We start from the raw sequence: 19,363 nt of genomic DNA, 5'->3' as shown, positions 1-19,363 counted from the left end.
ACTTAGCTTTTCCTGTACAAAGATAGGAAGCAGTGGGCCAGCTGAATGGACCCACAGAGAAGCTGTGTGGAAGGAACTGTCAATCTGCCAGCACCTACCGGAACAACACGAAACCCAGAGAACCGGAAGCAGGGAGTGCAGGAGGCAGAAGTGATGAGAGCAGCGGGCGTCCCTGGAGCTCAGCTGAGCCAGACCAGGAGAGGCTGCCACGGAGGGAGCCTGGCTGCACCCAGTTAGAGCAGAAACAGGGCTGAGGGCTCGGACCATGAGCCCTCAGATTCTCACTGTTCCCTTCAGCTGGTGACTGTGTGACCGTGGGCCGTCACTTAATCTTGCCGGTAAGGGCCTGAGTTTCCTCATTTGTAGAATGGCGTTGGAAAGGCATGGCTGGGAGGTCTCAGATAAAGCAGAGTGCTGTGTGAACGCTCTGGGTTTGCAGACAGAGCGGATGTTCCTAGTACATTGCACTCATTTTCCCTCGCCCGACATAAGCTCATGACCTGCGCCATCGTTCCCAAACAAGCAGGAAGCTTCACACTGATGCCTGATCCACAATTCCCAGAGCGCCCTCAGGGCCACCATCTCGTACGAGCCTCGCAGCATCCACGAGGGGGCAGCACAGGACTATCATCGCCCCACGGCCTGAAAGGGGCTGCCGGAAGCCAAGTGCGATAACGGTGAGGGTGGCCCCCAGGAGCCCCAGCTTTGCTCCCTCCCCCTCCCCTCCCCTGTGCGGAGGACTCCGGCCTCGGGGTAGGGGGCTGCTGAACTGAGCGTGGCATCTACTCAGGCACTCTCTGCCCTCCAGCCCTAGGGCTCAGATCACACACACACACACACACACACACACACACACACACACACACACACACACACACACGGGGCCCGCCCCTTTCCTAGGAGCTGCCCGTTCCCAGGACAACAGTCAACACAGGCGGGAGTTCAAAACGAAACTGGGCTCAAATGCTCTCCCCAGCCCGGAGAGCCCTGTCCCCGTCGGCCACTCTGAGCTCGAGGCCTGAAGGCACAGTGAGGAGGACCCTGCCCAGGCTCTCCCGGGGTTAGGAGGGACAGAGTGTTCCAGGAGGAGGTTTGAGCTGAGCTCAGGCACAGGTCTCTCTCTCTCTAACACACACACACACACACACACACTTGCACCCATGGGGAGCCCCCCCACCCCTGGGCTCCAGAGAACCACATCAGCTGGGTACCGATTGCCCCCCACCAGGCCGCCAGCCTCGGTCTCCCCAGCTGCCCGGGGTGGCCCTATGGCCAGCAGGGGTCTTGCCGGTGGCTGCCAGGCCCCCCAGGCTCTGAAGGCGCAGCGGGTAGCTCAGGGAGCTGCCTGCGATGGCGTGCAGCAGGACCAGCTGTGGCGGGAGCTCCTGGAGGCCGAGCGGCGGGGCCAGCGACGCTGGTGAGTCCCTGCTCTCCCTTTCCCACCCTGACTCCGCAGCCTGACTACAAGCTGTGGAAGGTTTTGGAGAAAGGGAGATGGGAGGGCAAACGATCCGGCTGAGGGACAGAAGGCATGGCATGCCCGGGGGGAGGTGGGTCACCAGCCCAGCCCGGAGCCAGGCCTGAGCCTGAGCCTAGGAAGCGAGGAAGATGGAGGCCAGGACCAGATGCCGCTGGGTCAGAGCAGCCCCACCTCATTCCTTCCGACTGCGACGAGGCCGGTAATCCCTTGAGCTGGAGCCTGCTGGCCTAGTCTGGGTTAGAGGCGCTGGCCGTCTGACCTGACTTGGGGAAAGGATGCTCCTTCATGCATTCATTCAACCAAAAATACCCATGAGCCGCTCTGAAACGAGATCAGACTGCAACAAGGGACTAGACAGACCTGGCCATGGCTCCACGGAGCCTTCATATTCAGGACAGGGCAGCCAAAAAGCAAGCAGAGAAGCAAACAAGTACAAATGTGCATGAAGTGTGACCAGCGGTAAGAAGGAAACAGTTCAGCGTCGGGGGCAGAGCCTGCTGAAGGCCTCTCTGGGGAGGAGACATTTAAGCCGAGACATGAGAAGGAGCCAAGAGTTTGATGTATCTAAAAAACAGCGAGTTCGTGTAGCTGAGGCACTGGGAGTGAGGAAAGCCGCAGGATGAGGGGGAGCAGCGGGGGCCACCCCAGCCTTTGTAAAAGTCTGGATGCATTTTTTCCAAAGGAGACACCATCCAGGATTTTAAGCAGGAACATGGCACGATCTCGATTACATTTTTAAGTGAGCAGCCTGATAGATTCTAGGATGCATTCATCTTGCACCACTGAAACTTCATACCTGTTGAGTAGCAACGCCCCATTCCCCCTCCTCCCAGCCTCTGGCACCCACCATTCTAGTCTTTGCTTCCAGGAGTCTATTTTCAGTGCCTCATAGAAATGGAATTGTGCAATATTTGACTTTCCATGTCTGTCTTGTTAGCTTAGCATCCTGTCCTCCAGGTTCATCCATCTTGTCGCATATTGCAGAATTTCTTCCCATTTTGAGGCTGAGTGTATATATGTGTGCAGTTTCTTTATTCATTTGTCAATAGACTTTTAGGTTGCTTCCACATTTGACTATTATATATAGTGTTACAATGGACATGGGAGTGATTTCAGTTCTTTTGGAGAAATTCTCAAAAACGGATACCTTAGTCCATTTTGCATTGCTATCAAGGAACACCTGAGGCTGGGTAATTTATAAAGAGGTTTATTTGGCTCACAGTTCTGCAGGCTGTACAAGCATAGTCCTGGAATCCACTTGGCTTCTGGTAAGGGCCTCAGGAATCTTACCATAATGGCAGAAGGTGAAGGAGGAGCAGGCATGTCAATGGTAAGAGGGACCGAAAGGGAAAGAGAGAGAGAGAGAGAGAGAGAGAGGAGGTGTCAGGTTCTTTTTAACAACCACCTCTCTCCTGTGAACTAATAGAGCAAGAGCTCATTCATTACCGCAAGGAAGGCACCAAGCTATTCGTGACCCAAACACCTCCCACTAGGCCCTACCTTCAACACTAGGGATCACATTTCAATATGAGATTTGGAGAGAACAAATGTTCAAACCATATCGGAGGGATTGCAGGATTATATGGTACCTCTATTTGTAATTTTTTGAGGAACCTCCATTGTCTTTTCCATAGCAGTGGCACCATTTTGCATTCCCATCAGCAGTATCTCAGCATTCCAGTTTCTCCACACACTGGCCAACACTCATTGATTGTCTTTTGTTTTTTTGATAACAGCCATCCTAATAGGTGTGATGTGGTATCTCATTGTGATTTTTTGTTTTGTTTTGTTTTGAGATGAAGTCTCACACTGTCACCCAGGCTGCAGTGAAGTGGCATGATCTCAGCTCATTGCAACCTCTGCCTCCTGGGTTCAAGCAGTTCTCCTGCCTCAGTCTCCTGAGTAGCTGGGATTACAGGTGCCCTCCACCACGCCTGGCTAATTTTTGTATTTTTAGTAGAGACAGGTTTTTACCATGTTGGCCAGGTTGGTTTTGTTTGGTTTTGTTTTTTTTTTTTTTTTTTTTGAGACAGAGTCTCGCTCCAGCTCTGGCTGTTGCCCAGGCTGGGGTGCAGTGGCACAATCTCGGCTCACTGCAAGCTCCGGCCAGGCTGGTCTTGAACTCCTGACCACAGATGATCCACATGCCTCAGCCTCCCAAAGTGCTGGGACTACAGGTGTGAGCCACCATGTTTGACCTCATTGTGGTTTTGGTTTGCATTTCTCTGATGATGAGTGACATTGATCATCTTTTCATATATTTATTGGCCATTTATTTATCTTCTTTGGAGAAATGTCTATTCAAGTCCTTAACCCATTTTTTTCAATTAGGTTATTTGGTTTTGTGCTACTAAGTTGTAGAAGTTCCTTATATATTTTGGAAATTAACTTCTTATCAGAAATATGATCTGTAAATATTGTCTCCCATTCTGTGTGTTGCTTTTTCACTTTGTTGCTTGTTTCCTTTGCTCTTCAGAAATTTTTGAGTTTGATGTAATCCCATCTGTCTATCTGCTTTTGTTACCTGTCCTTTGTGTGGCATATCCATGGAATAATTGCCAAGACCAATGTCATGAAGCTTCTTTCTATGTTTTTGAGTGGATTGGTATGTATCACATTAGAAAGGATCCAGTTTCCTTCTTTTGCATGTGAAAAGCTTCTGCACAGCAAAGGCAACAATTAACAGAGTGAAAAGGCAACAATTAACAGAGTGAAAAGGCAACCTACAGAATGACAGAAAATATTTACAAACTGAGTAAATGTGGGAGGAAAGGTGAGGAAGGAGTAAAGGATGACAGGTCTCAGCTTGAATAATTAATAGGGAGGAGAAGATAAATGATGAAGATGCTGAGTTCTGGTGAGTTTTCAATGCCTGAACCACGTCTAGATGGAGCTGCCCAGGAGGTAGTTGAGTGTGAGAGTCAGGAGTTGCACATTAAAAACCTGTCCAGAAGGGGAGGATGAGGACTGACTGCGAATGGACACAGGTGTTTTGGGGGTGATGAAATGTTCTGGAATCAGAAAGTGGTGATGGTTGCCCAACTCCGTGAATATATTAAAAGTCATTGAATTGTGTCCTTTAAAAGGTGAATCTTATGAAATGTGAATTCTATCTCAATTTTAGAAGGAAACGGGTGGGGATTGGCCTCAGCAATGTGAATAAGCTCTCTCTGGAAGAGCACAATGGATCAGAAGAGGCGAGGATGCAGGACAGAACTTGCAACATTTACTAGAAAGGCAGGGAAGCTGCCAGGAAACACCAGAGAAGAAAGCCAGGGGCACAAGGAGGCATAAAGACCCAGGGGACAGAGTTTTGCAAGGCCTTGAAAACCCAAAGAGGAATGTGTAAGGCAGTGCTGCCCGACAGAAATACAATGTGAGCCACACACATAGCTTAAATTTTCTAGTAGCCTGCTTTTAAAAATGAAACAAGAGGTCGGGCACAATGGCTCACACCTATAATCCCAGCACTTTGGGAAGCTGAGGCGGGCAGATCACCTGAGGTCAGGAGTTCAAGACCAGCCTAGCCAACATGGTGAAACCCCATCTCTACTAAAAATACAAAAATTAGCCAGGCATGGTGGCATGCACCTGTAATCCCAGCTACTTGGGAGGCTGAGGCAGGGAGAGTTGCTTGAACGCAGGAGGCAGAGGCTGCAATCAGCTGAGATTGTACCACTGCACTTCCAGCCTGGGTGACAGAGTGAGACTCCATCTCAAAAAAAAACAAAAAACAAAAAGAACTTGTAGGAATAAAAATATATAAAGTTGAAATATAAGACACAACTGAAGTGAGACTTTATAAACTCAAGACAGGAGAAATTATTCAGAAAATCAAGACAGAAAATACAAATGATGAATTAAAAACATAGAGAAACTGAAGAAGGTCCAACATATCTTTAATCAAAACTCCCAAATGAGAGCATGGGAGAGAGAAAATGTCTAAAGAGAAAGTAAGTGAGAATTTTCCAGAACCAAAGAAATGCATGAGTCCACAGATATTGGAGTAGGTGCTCCACAAAAACAGGTGCATTAACAAGAAAGTAAGACATGGAATTCCCAAAGAGGGGGATGCCAGCGTGTTGGTGAAGGAAAGGACCAGCCTGTGATCTTGAGGCATGGCTAGGCCAGTGGGAGCAGGAGGACACGGGGCTTCTGAGGAGGTGTCTAAGAAAGGTTTTATTTTATTTATTTGTTTATTTTGAGACGGAGTCTCGCTCTGTCACCCAGGCTGGAGTGCAGTGGCGCAATCTCAGCTCACTGCAAGCTCTGCCTCCTGGGTTCACGCCATTCTCCTGCCTCAGCTTCCCGAGTAGCTGGGATTACAGATGCCCGCCACCACGCCCGGCTAATTTTTGTATTTTTAGTAGAGACGGGGTTTCACCATGTTAGCCAGGATGGTCTCGATCTCCTGACCTCGTGATCTGCCTGCCTCAGCCTCCCAGAGTGCTGGGATTACAGGTGTGAGCCACTGCACCTGGCAGAAAGATTTTAAAGGAATGTTTATTATCTGATGCACATGAATGTGTAGAAAATAATATTGAGAGGGACTTTTCAGTTTTGTTGGAGCATCTGAAATCAATGATCAGTACATAGAAGCCTAAAAAAAATTGGGAGGAAATGTAATTTCTCTGTTAGCTCTAGAAAGAATACAAGGTTGTACAAGAACAGAATTGGGGCATATTGCACTCCTTGGTTCATCAGGGGATAACATTTACATAATCATAAGAATCAAAACGATATATATCAATTTAACCGAGATCTATAATGATTTTGAAAGAACAAGGGGAAGGGCAGGGGTAAGAATGCTAACTCTTCCTCTCCCATAATAGAAAGTCAATAGATAAGTTTAAATTTTAAAAAATATTAAGAAACAGCAGTGGATATGGTGTGGATCTGTGTCCCCACCCAAATCACAAGTTGAATTGTAATCCCCAGCTTTGGAGGTGGGGCCGCTGGAAGGCGATTGGATCATGTGGGTGGCTTTTCATAAATGGTTTATACCATCCCCATGGTACTGTCCTCACAGTAGTGAGTTCTCACCAGATCTGGTTCTTTTAAAGTGTATGGCACTTCCCTTCTCTCTCTCTTGCTCCTGCTCTGGCCATGTGACCTGCCTGCTGCCACTTTGCTTTCCACCATGATTGTAAGTTTCCTGAGACCGCCCCAGAAGCTAAGCAGATGCCAGCATCCTGCTTCCTGTACAGCCTGTGGAACTGAGCCAGTTACACCTTCTTTTTTTATTTTTATTTTATTATTATTATTATTTTTTGAGATGGAGTCTCACTCTGTCGCCCAGGCTGGAGTGCAGTGGCTTGATCTCTGCTCACTGTAACCTCTGCCTCCTGGGCTCAAGCGATTCTCCTGCCTCAGCCTCCCTAGTAGCTGGGAGTACAGGTGCCTGCCACCATGCCCGGCTAATTTTTGTATTTTTGGTAGAGACAGGGTTTCACCATGTTGGCCAGGCTGGTCTCGAACTCCTGACCTCAGGTGATCCCAAAGTGCTGGGATTACGGGTGTGAGCCACTGCGCCTGTCCTACACCTTCTTTATAAATTACCCAGTCTCAGGTATTCTTTACAGCAAGGCAAGAATGGCATAATACAGCAGTAGAATCCTATTATTTCAAAATATGGACGCAAAGTCCTGAAGAAACAGTTAAAAGGCTGGCAAAGGTTTGACTCTAGGATGTGGGGCTCAGGGGCTGTGAGGCTGGGGATAGAGAAGGCTGTTTTTATTATGTTTTGTAGAATTGTTTGACTTTTTAAAATTAGATTCAAATAAAACTAAACGACCAGTGCAAGGTAATACTATCCTTATGGTCCCTCCCTTTTCCTACCTCTCCCTAGCCTTCCTCTGTCACTCACATTGGAAGGTTACAAAGGTTTGGGGATGTGAAAACTGTTTTTTCTTCAGAGAATGCTTGCCTACTGTAGCCTTCTGAAAGCAGAGGCAGGGCGAGATGGTAGCCTTTGCTTTCCTTAGGCAGCCCCACCATAGCAACATCATAGTTGTCATTCCAGGAAAAGTCATTAGAAATTGAAATGTTTGTTCTTTTGGTAGGATACACCATAAATACCTGCTTGACACTTGGCATTTGTTTCACTTAAAAATTATTTTGTTCTGGCTGCGCACAGTGGCTCATGCCTGTAATCCTAGCACTTTGGGAGGCCGAGGTGGGTGGACCACCTGAGGTCAGGAATTCAAGACCAGTCTGACCAATATGGTGAAACCCCATCTCCACTAATAATACAAAAATTAGCCAGGTGTGGTGGTGTGCACCTGTAGTCCCAGCTACTTGGGAAGCTGAGACAGGAGAATTGCTTGAACCCAGGAGGCAGAGGTTGAAGTGAGCTGAGATTCTGCCACTGCACTTCAGCCTAGGTGACAGAGCGAGACTCCCTCTCAAAAAAAAAAAAAAAAAAAAGCCTGGGTGCGGTGGCTCACGCCTGTAATCCCAGCGCTTTGGGAGGCCCAGGTGGGCAGATCACGAGGTCAGGAGATCCAGACCACAGTGAAACCCCGTCTCTACTGAAAATACAAAAAATTAGCCAGGCGCGGTGGTGGGCGCCTGTAGTCCCAGCTACTCGGGAGGCTGAGGCAGGAGAATGGCGTGAACCCGGGAGGCGCAGCTTGCAGTGAGCCGAGATTGTGCCACTGCACTCCAGCCTGGGTGACAGAGCAAGACTCCGTCTCAAAAAAAAAAAGAAATTATTTAGTTCTTCCATGTGATACATTGTTGCGTTGACTTGACACAGTGAAAGTCATTGGTAAAAATGTCCTGGAAGGAACTCACACAGCCAACATGTTTTTCCTTTCCAGGGTTCAGAACTGGAGTTTCCTGAAAGACTATGACCCAATGGTAAGGTAAAATATGTTCCTGCCAAACATACTTGCAACTGAATATAACTCATTCTTTCCATCATTCAACTAACATTTATTGAAGATCTACTCCGCACCAGATGCTGGATGTGCAGCGAGGAGTCAAATACACTCTTGTTTCAAGGAATGCAGGGTCCGTTGGATAGAAAACAGTTACATGAAGCATTTAGAAATTTGTTTCCCTCAGTGTTTCTTAATTTTATTAAGATGAACCAATTGGAAATGACAGGCATCTGTTGCTGAAATGTCTCCCCTGATTGAGGATGGCAGCAATGTGTAGTCATATCTGTGTGGCGTGCCCGAGAAGGACAATGAGATTGGGTAAAAATACTTTGTAAACAAATTCCCTGACTCTAGTATCACCACCTCCAATCCATCCTCCACTTTGCCACCACACTAATTTCCCTGAACGGCAGAACTGACCATGTAGCTCCCCTGATTATAATGCTTCAATAAGTCTGAAATTTTCAGGTGGCTTACAAAACCTCCTGTGATCTAAACCATCTATCTCCCCAGCCTCATTACCCACCCCACACAGACCCCACAACACACTTTTTTATTTTATTTTTTTTGAGATGGAGTCTCGCTCTGTCGCCCAGGCTGGAGTGCAGTGGTGCAATCTCGGCTCACTGCAACCTCCACCTCCTGGTTTCTAGCGATTCTCCTGCCTCAGCCTCCTGAGTAGCTGAGATTATACGTGCACACCACCATGCCTGGCTAATATTTGTATTTTTAGTAGAGAGGGGGTTTCACTATGTTAGCCAGGCTGGTCTCGAACTCCTGACCTCAATTATCCAACTGCCTCGGCCTCCCAAAGTGCTGGGATTACAGGCGTGAGCCACTACACCCAGCCCCCACAATACTCTTTTATCCATGCCTTTGGGCGTGCTCGTCCCCTGCTGGAATGTCCTTCCACCTGGTCAGCCTGACGGACTCCTATTCACTCTTCAAGACCCTGCTCTCGTGCCCCCTCTTCTGGGGAATCTCCCCTTCCTGGGCAGGCTTGGCCAGATCACTCCTTCCTTTGATTCACCAGCATATCTCACCCGTTATTTTGGTATTGCATGTAATGTAATACTGCAATGCCCAATTTCACCAGCTGTGAACTCCTTAAGAGAAAGGATGAGGCCAGGAATGGTGGCACATGCCTGTACTTGGGGAGACTGAGGTGGGAGGATCACCTGGACCCTGAGTTCAAGACCAGCCTGGGCAACATAGGGAGACCCCATCTCTACAAAAATAACATTATTTTTTAAAAAGAGAAAAGATGAATATGAATTCATCACCGCACGCTACCACAACCCTAGCATTTGCCCCATCCCCCAGAGACCATAAAAGAGTGAACATTCAGTTCATGCTGGATGAATGAGTGAATGGAAAGATGGATCTCACTATAAAAAGGATGATCAGCTGGATGCGGTGGCTCACGCCTGTAATCTCAACACTTTGGGAGGCCAAGGCAGGTGGATTACCTAAGGTTGGGAGTTCAAGACCAGCCTCACCAACATGGAGAAACCCCATCTCTACTAAAAATACAAAAATTAGGCGAGTGTGCTGGCGCATGCCTGTAATTCCAGCTACTCGGAAGGCTGAGGCAGGAGAATCGCTTGAACCTGGGAGGCGGAGGTTGCGGTGAGCAGAGATCGTGCCATTGAGCTCCAGCCTGGGCAACAAGAGCAAAATTCAGTCTCAAAAAAAAAAAAAAAAGATGGTCAAAGAACCAACCTGGAAGATAAGCAATGTGGAAAGTCACTCAGGGGGGTGGCCATGCTTACCTGGACCCTGCCAGGTTGAGGAAAGGTTTAATGTGGACCTGCTGGACTTGTTGCTGTCTATTCTGGAGGGAAAATTCAGCTCATGGGACCTGATATCCCACCCTGTGCATCTGGTCTGGGCTTGCAGCCTATAAGAGTCTCTCCCTGCTAAGGGCTATGTGATAGCAACCTGACTACTGAAATCTGCATCATGGCCAAAGGGTGGAGCCACCTCGGCATGGACTTTGCCAGGTGAAAACCACGATCTCCTTACTTGACAGGTCATGTCACTTCTATTAGACACAGGGTAGCAGAAAGGTAACCCTCAACAGGGGCAGGAAGAGCTGAGGATGTTTTCCCACTTGTCAGATTTTTTTTTTTTTTTTTTTTTTAGACATGTTCTTACTCTGTTGCCCAGGCTGGAGTGAAGTAGCATGATCATGGCTCACTGCAGCCTCAACTTCCTGGGCTCAAGTGATCCTCCCACCTCAGCCTCCTGAGTAGCTGGGGCTACATGCATGTGCCACCACACCCAACTAATTTTTGTATTTTTTTGTAGAGACGGGGTCTCACCATGTTGCCCGGGCTGGTCTGAATCTTTCCGCCTAGGCTTCTCAAAGTGCTAGGATTAAAGGCATGAGCCACGGTGCCTGGCCATCAGACTACGTTTAGTCATTCATTCATGCATGCATCCATTACAGAGTTCACCCAAATGCATGTTCACATATGGCCAGAACAGCACTACTCATAAGAACTCCAAACTAGAATCAACCCAAGTGTGATCAGCGGTGATACAGGTGAATAACTTGTGTGATATTCACACAGTTCACACCATGGAGTACAGTTCACACCATGGAGTAATGTACAGCACTGAGAATGAATGAACGGCAGCCACACACAAAAGCTGAATGAATCTCACACACATAATGTTGAGAGAAAGAAGCCAGACAGAAGAGCCATGATTCCACTAATGTAAAGTTCAAAACCAGGCAAAGCTAATGCGTGGCATTAGAGGTCAAGGTCAGGTTGCCTTGGGAGCAGAGACAGGGGCTGAGGGGCTGAAAGGAGGCGGGGGAGGGGATCATACCCCTTGATCTGGTTGGGCACATGGGCATCTTCACTTTGTGAACATTTGTCAAGCTGGACAGTGATGGTTTGTGCACTTTTCTGTGTGAATGTTATACTCTAAGTACAAATTTACCAAAAAACACACACACACACACACACACACACACCCAAATCAAAACCTCCCACCAGATGTAAAGTGGCGTCTTAGTCCTGGGGATAGAAAGGGGAATAAGACCTGATCCTTCCCTTGATCTCTGCAGGTCGCAGCATAAAAGTTAAGGTATCTGGGAGGCACCTGGGGAAGGGGAAGTGGAGGAAGAGGAGGGACAAGCTTGGCAGAGGCTGTGGCATCGGGTCACTCTTGAGGGATCCCAAGTCCAAACCAGGATTGAATCACCTGGAGATGCTTCACACAGAGAGGCACCTGCTCTCTGCTCTGTTTTCTCCCATTCTAGGTCCTCCTTTTTCCACGCTCTGTGTGATCCGAGCTGTCCCCTCTCCTCAGGGCAACAAGAAGGAGCCTGAGAAGTTGCCAGACCATGTGCCTCTCTTTTCGGACACAGTTCCCAGTTCCATGAACCAGGTTGTGGGCAGCAGGCTGGACACGCCCCTGGGACAGACTCTCATCCGCATGGACTTCTTCTTCACAGAAGGGGCCCGGAAGAAGAAGCTGGAGGACGAGATGCAGCCCATCTAGGAGCAAGGAGGGCTGGGCTGGCCTTCCCCAGGTGGGTGTGGGTGGGGACAAGAAACCCAGCCCACAACAGCACCAGTCAGCTCCCCACACAAGGCAGCTTGGGTCTGCACTGTCTCTAAGCTGCAGGACGCTCTTCTGGTGGGCTCCATGGGGTCACTCTTACACACTTTTTACACGTGAGATTCAGAGGACTCAGTAACTGGTCCACGGCCATACAATCCCCAGCCCTTCCAGCTTGGGAACTCATGGGTGCCCCATGAAAGGGACCCTGCATTGTGGTCAGGAGCACTGAATGCCTGGGTTCAAATCCAGCTTGTGACCCTGATGAGCTGTGGGACCTTGAGCTGGCTGCTGCAACACTCTTTGCCTCTGTCTCCCTCCTGCGATTCAGTGTGTTCACTCCTTGCAGCTGCTGTGACAAGTGACCACAAACTGCATAGCTTAAAACAACACAAATGTATCATCTTACAGCTCTGAAGATCACAACTCTGACATGGGTGTCATTGGGCCAAAATCGACATGTTGCCGAGCTGTGCTCTTTTAGGAGGATCTGGGGAAGAATCTATTTCCACATTTTTTCCAGTTTCTCAAGGCAGCCTGTATTCCTTAGCTGGCAGCTCCTTACTCCGTCTTCGAAGCCAGCATCCTAGCATCTTCAAATCAGTCTCTATCGCTCGCTCTCTCCTGCCTCACTCCTTCATCTTTTCTTTCTTTCTCTCTCTCTCTTTTTTTTTTTTTTTTTTTTTAGAGACAGTGTCTTACTCTGTCACCCAGGCTAGAGGGCAGTGACGCAATTATAACTCACTGTAGCCTTGAACTCCCGGGCTCAAGCAATCCTCCCACCTCAGCCTCCCAAGTAGCTAGGGATACAGACACATGGCAACATGCCTGGCTAATTTTTTTTTTTTATTCCAGATGGAGTCTCACACTGTCGCCTAGGCTGGAGTGCAACGGTGTGATCTTGGCTCACTGCAACCTCCACCTCCTAGGTCCAGGCAATTCTCCTGCTTCTGCCTCCTGAGTAGCTGGGATTACAGGCATGTGCCACCATGCCCGGCTAATTTTTTGTATTTTTAGTAGAGATGGGGTTTCTCCATGTTGGTCAGGCTGGTCTCAAACTCCCAACTTCAGGTGATCCGCCTGCCTCGGCCTCCCAAAGTGCTGGGATTACAGGTGTGAGCCACCGCGCCCGGCCATGCCTGGCTAATTTTTAAAATGTTATGTAGAGATAGGGTCTCACTATGTTGCCCAGGATGGTCTTGAACTTTTGGGCTTAAATGATCCTCCCACCTTGGCCTCCCAAAGCACTGGGGTTACAGGCATCTGGTTTCACTTCCTCCAGCTTTTAAGGACCCTTGTGATTATATCACAACCTTTATATTTAAGCAAAAAAATGCAGAAAAGGCTTAGTTCCTCTTTGTTGGTTAAAACACAAATGGATTCATTCTTTCAAACATCCGCATTCTCCTCTTCTTCCCGGGTGCTCTGCTAGGCTGTGTTTTCCCTTGGTTTGGGTGGAGCATGTGACACAGCCATGGCCAGTGGAATGGGAGCAAAAACCCTAGGTCTCCCTTCCAGGCCTGGTCCATGAGACGCTCCAGGTATTGGCTTGTTCTCCTTTCCCCATCAGCTGAAGAAGGGAGAGGACTTGGAGGATGCAGGGAAGAGAGCGGCACAAGATGGAGGGAGCATGTCAGGCCCAAGCCTGGAGCCCTGAGTGAGCTCGTGGAGCAGAATCTCCCTACACCCACACTGACACACAAACAAAATAAACAAAAACTGGCCAAAACAAAAACAATAGCCCACAGTTTCTAGGGTAAAGCATTTTAAATTTATTTTCTCAACAACCCAAGAGAATCAACAGGCAGGGATTTCATATTCATTTAATACAGGCAAAACCTGAGATTCAGAGAGGTGAAATAAAATCCCAAACATACATTAATGCCAGGCCTCAAGCTTGAAGCTCAGTGTTCTCTGCAGGACCCCAGCCGTGGCCTCCTGAAAAGAGAGAAGAATGGGGCAGGGGCTGAAATGACTGCTCTGTCTTTGATACTTGCTTGGGTCTTATTCAGCAGTAGCTAAATGTCACTGTTATTTGCATGTATTAACTCATTTAATCCTCTCAGCAACCCTATGAGATAGATACTCCTATAAATGAGGCAACTAAAGCACAGAGAGGTTAAGTCACTTGCCCAAGGTCACACAGCTGGCAAGTGGTGAAGCTGGGGTTCATACTCGGCAGTTGAGTCTTGGTCCAAGGACTATATACTTAAGCACTATGCTATATGGGTCCCCTTTAATCCTCAATGGATTGATTCCCCCAAATTTAGCAAATTACAGGATTTTTCTGCTTAAAGAAAGTCTCTTGATTCTTGAGAAAGGGAAAACTGATTTTTCCAATCTCTGGGATCCCTACTACCATCAAGAATAGATCATCGGTGTTTCCAGGAGTTACACAGGACAGGACACGTTATTTCCATGCAACAGCCCCTGCATTTCATGCCATACCCTGGCCCTGCGCGACTGTGTGATGGAGCAGACCAGGCCCAGTGTGACTTGGCCAGGAAGAGGCCCAACCCTTCCTACTTGGATCTGGAGGCCACCGCCTTCTTTCTCAGTGTCTGACATGGAAGCTGGGCTCCCTCTCCACTCTGAGATCATCAGCCAGGTAAAGGTCAGTGGCCAGGACAGCCAGGGGTCCTGGTCACATCCTGGCTGCATCTCATGAAGGTCAAGTGTTCGTCCTCGGGCTGGGTGGGTACAAAGATGCTGGAGGCTCCTTAAAGACCCAATTTACGTTTTTGCCCTGAGCCTGCCTTATATTATTCTCACACTCAAAACAAAGAAGATTTCCATTTGAGGGAGAGAGAGGCACAAGAAAAGTCAAGGTTAAGGATGGCTGCAGGTGGTCAGGCCTGTGCAGAGGGGAGGGAATCACTGAGTGCCCTGGAGGGCAGTGAGGAGGGCCAGGGACCTGCGCCAGTTCTGCCACTCCTGGAAGCACAGCCACTTACAGACAACACAGCCTATAAGCACAGACTCTGGGCTTGGCGCATTACCCACATTGTGTGTTTTGCACGTATTAGAATTGTCACCATTTGAGAGGTTTGGAAACTAAGCCAAACACTTCATTCAATCTGGTCAGGGGCTCACAACTAGTGAAGAGCCAGGATCCATCTCATGTGTGACTTCTCCATGCTGCCTTCCCCGCTCCAGGCCTCAGTCTCCACAGTTATAAAATGGCAGGGGAGGGAAGAAGACAGATTTAAGGGCATCTCCAGCTCCAGGATTCTCTTCTTTGAGCATTCAGGGAGTACTGAAGAACAAAGGGGTTTGAGTTCTTTTACAGAGTGCACTAATCAGCTGTGATAATGCTGTGTAACAAAACACCCCCTTCCTTGCTCACAGGTCTGCATGTAGCTGGGGCTCAGCTGATTTTGGCTGGGCTTGGCTAGACTTGCCTCCACACTTCAGGTTAGGTTCAAGTTTTTTATGCATGTCTCTCATCCTCTTGGACTGAAAGCCTCCTGGGGCATGTTTTTCTCATGGCACATCACCAGGGCGCAAAGGCCCAACAGAACCGTGCAGGCACACTGATGGCTTCTGCATGCAGAACTGCTTTCTGTACTCTGCAATGACCTGTCATCACGCCAAATCCCTCCTCACAACCAGCCCCACCCACCCTCTGCTCCTTGCCACATCTGCCATCTTTTCAAGAAGATGCCTGCTTCTAACCTTCCCCATCTCACCCACTGGGAGCCCAGGAAACCAGGACAGAGGGGCATCTGCAGTGAAGTCCCAAGGCCAGCCTTTCAGCTCATTTGGGCCAGAACAAGGGAGGGTGGATGGGTCAGGAGGTCATGAAGAAGTGGGCACCAAGCCTGCAGGGTCAGTGCCAGCAAAAGGAAAAGGGGGTGTTACCTATAAAGAGATGGGCACTTGGAGACCAAGGGCCAGGAGGTAGCAGGGCTTCAGGAAAGGAATCAAGACCTGAGAGCCATAGCGAGCCTGGAGGGATGCTTGCTTCACATTTTTTTTTTTTTTTTTTTTTGAGATGGAGTTTCACCAGCTTGTCACCCAAGCTGGAGTGCAATGGTACGATCTCAGCTCACTGCAACCTCCGCCTCCCAGGTTCAAGCGATTCTCCTGCCTCAGCCTCCTGAGTAGCTGGGATTACAGGCATGCACCACTACGCCTGGCTAATTTTGCATTTTTAGTAGAGACAGGGTTTCTCCATGTTGGTCAGGCTGTTCTCAAACTCCCGACCTCAGGTGATCCGCCTGCCTCGGCCTCCCAAAATGCTGGGATTACAGGCATGAGCCACCGCGCCCGGCCAACTTTCCACGTGATTAAAAAAAAGAATTCCATTCACGGAAAGTACAAGGCGAGCCTGGAGCAACTTCCTGTGCCAGAAACTAAGAAAAATTCAAAAAGTCATGACGATATGGAAAAGGGATACAAGGACCAACCTAAATTTGGGACAATATGAGCACTGAAATGAAGAACAGTAATAGCCCACCCTGACCATGCCCATGCTCACCCCCAGCCAGTGCCCACAAGCCCCGCCAAATAACATTAATAATAATAACAATAACAATCCATGGGTTCATACCAATAATTTTTTAAAATTTTAAGTACTAATGAAAACTCTTTTTTTTTTTTTTTTTTTTTTTTGAGATGAAGTCTTGCTCTTGTTCCCCAGGCTGGAGTGCAATGGTGCAATCTTGGCTCACTGCAACCTTCGCTTCCTGGGTTCAAGCGATTCTCCTGCCTCAGCCTCCAAGTAGCTAGGATTACAGGCGCCTGCCACCATGCCTGGCTAATTTTTGTATTTTTAGTAGAGACGGGGGTTCACCATGTTGGCCAAGCTGGTCTCGAACTCCTGACTGCAGGTGATCCATCCGCCTCGGCCTCCCAAAGTGCTGGGATTACAGGTGTGAGCCACCGCGCCTGGCCATGAAAACTCTTTTCTATTGAAGAATGCAGAATAAATGATAACAGAAAAATCACCATTTAATGACTCACAGCAATAACTGATTTAGGCAAGAATCAATAAAAGACACTAAAACAACTGAGTGAAAGATTCTTAGGGAATGGTAAATGCTGAAATCTAGAAGATACCGCCTTAACCAAACTATTAAGCCAAACCTCACCAATAACAGGACAGCTGACACCGTGCTCCCCTGGTGTGGTTCACTGAGGACAACGCTACCTACTCACCTAGGAAGCACTCCTGCCAAAAAAAAAAAAAAAAAAAAAAAAAGTAACTAGAATATAATCAGGAAGAAACTCCCGGCAAACTCAAATTGAGAAACATTCTGCCAAAGAGTTGGCCTTGACTCTTCAAAAATGTCAACGTCTGCCAGGCGCTGTGACTCACACCCATAATGCCAGCACTTTGGGAGGCTGAGGTAAAAGTATCGCTTGAGCTCAGGAGTTTGAGACCAGCCTGTACAACATGCTGAAACCGCATCTCTACTGAAAAAATACAAAAAATTAGCCAGGTGTGGTGATGCAGGCCTATAGTCCCAGCTACTTGGGAGGCTGAGATGGGAGAATCACCTGAGCCCAGGAAGTCAAGGCTGCAGTGATTTATGATCTGATCACTGCCTTCCAGCCTGGGTGACAGAATGAGACCCTATCAAAAAAAAATAATTAATTAATTAATTAATTAAAATAAAATAAATAAAAATAAAAAAAGTCAATGTCATAAAAGACAAAGGAAGGCTGAAGAAGTGATTTGGCCCGTGATCCTTGACTGGATCCTGGGTGAAAGCAAAAGCAGCTCTAAAGGACCCTTTGCAGACTAAATGTTAGCTAACACCATTGTATCCGTGGGAAAGTGCAGTGTGCTGAGTCCATTGAGGCTCTGTAGAGGAAAGCCCTTGTTCTTTTTGTTTGTTTGTTTTTGAGATGGAGTCTCACCCCATTGCCCAGTTTGGAGTACAATGGCACAATCTTGGCTCACTGCAAACCTCCACCTCCCGGGTGCAAGCGATTCTCCTGCCTCAGCCTCCCGAGTAGCTGGGATTAGAGGTGCGTGCCACCATGCCCAGCTAATTTTTTGTATCTTTAGTAGAGACGAGGTTTCACCATGTTGGCCAGGCTGATCTCGAACCTCGTGATCCACTCGCCTCAACCTCCCAAAGTGCTGGGATTACAGGCGTGAGCCACTGTGCCTGGCCGAAAGCCCTTGTTCTTAGGAGGTGTTTGCTGAAAAGTGCCATGATGTATATAACAAACTTGCAAGTGGCTTAACGAAAAATTTGTGTTTAGGATTTTTTTTCTTTTTTTTGAGACGGAGTCTCGCTCTATCACCCAGGCTAGAGTGCAGTGGCGTAATCTTGGCTCACTGCAGCCTCCGCCTCCCAGGTTCAAGCAATTCTCCTGCCTCAGCCTCCCGAGTAGCTGGGATTACAGGCACCTGCCACCATGCCTGGCTAATTTTTGTATTTTTGTAGAGACAGGGTTTCACCACATTGGCCAGGCTGGTCTTGAACTCTTGACCTCAGGTGATCTGCCAGCCTCAGCCTCCCAAAGTGCTGGGATTACAAGTGTGAGCCACTGTGCCCGGCGGTTTAGGAATTTTTTTTTTTTTTTTAAATGAAGGTGGGGGAATGGCCACTGTGAAAGAAAAATAAATCTCAACTCCAAAATCACTAAGCTAAGGGAAAAGTCAAGCTGGGAACCTGCCTCCCATTTTAATTCCTGAATAAGATGGCTATAAAGATAAAACAGTTACATGCCTCCCTCACAATTTGCCCACAAGGAAATTCCTTGTGGGCCTCAAGATCTTTACCCTACTCAGGATCATGCCAAGAATTAAAAAAAAAAAAAAAAAAAAAAACTTTACCCTGAAACATTTCTGTTGAATTCATCCTGGCAATGTAAACTGATAGCTGATCTTAACAGGTGCAGGACAGAAAATCATTCCTCTGCTCACCTGAGAGAAATGCTTATCTGATTGCTTCCTCAGACCTACTGTTTATGTAAAAATGAAGATTCACTGAGCCAGACTAGATTGTGAATTCACCAAAAGGCTGATCAAGGACTCAAAAGAATGCAAGCTTTTGTCTCTTATCTACCTATGACCTGGAAGCCCCCCTCTTCGAGTTGTCCTGTCTTACTGGACAGAACCAAAGTATATCTTACATATATTAATTGATGTCTCATGTCTCCCTAAAATGCACAAAAGCAAGCTGTACCCCAGCCATCTTGGGGACATGTCGTCAGGATCTCCTTGGCAAAATAAACTTTTAAATTGGTTGAGACTTGTCTCAGATATTTTGGGTTTACTGCCACCACCAATGGCTCTCGAGTTCACATCTCCTCTGTTGAAGGGAGTCGGGGGGTGAGGGTGGGGGAGGTATGGAATCAGTTTCTGCTCAATTCCATGTTCCCACGTGAAGGTGTAAACCACCTAAAGGGCTCACCTTGCCCGCTGCCTAGACAGAGCCCATTTATCAAGACAGGGGAATTGCAA

At 47.9% G+C, this 19,363-nt stretch overlaps 1 protein-coding gene across 1 annotated transcript; it reads left to right on the top strand.

Moving 5' to 3' along the window:
* Nucleotides 1–149: 149 nt before the first annotated feature.
* Nucleotides 150–14,240, top strand: C12H2orf50 (chromosome 12 C2orf50 homolog). The gene is made up of 4 exons (XM_054548400.2): nucleotides 150–1,417; nucleotides 8,302–8,341; nucleotides 11,689–11,911; nucleotides 12,796–14,240. The coding sequence occupies exons 1-3, from the start codon at nucleotides 1,161–1,163 to the stop codon at nucleotides 11,878–11,880; spliced, it is 489 nt and encodes a 162-aa protein (XP_054404375.1). The 5' UTR covers nucleotides 150–1,160; the 3' UTR covers nucleotides 11,881–11,911; nucleotides 12,796–14,240.
* Nucleotides 14,241–19,363: the final 5,123 nt, after the last annotated feature.

The sequence above is a fragment of the Pongo abelii genome, chromosome 12 (assembly GCF_028885655.2).
Source record: "Pongo abelii isolate AG06213 chromosome 12, NHGRI_mPonAbe1-v2.0_pri, whole genome shotgun sequence".
Lineage (NCBI taxonomy): Eukaryota > Metazoa > Chordata > Mammalia > Primates > Hominidae > Pongo > Pongo abelii.
The sequence above is the reverse complement of the archived record's forward strand: the minus strand, read 5'-3'. Positions and strand labels throughout refer to the sequence as shown.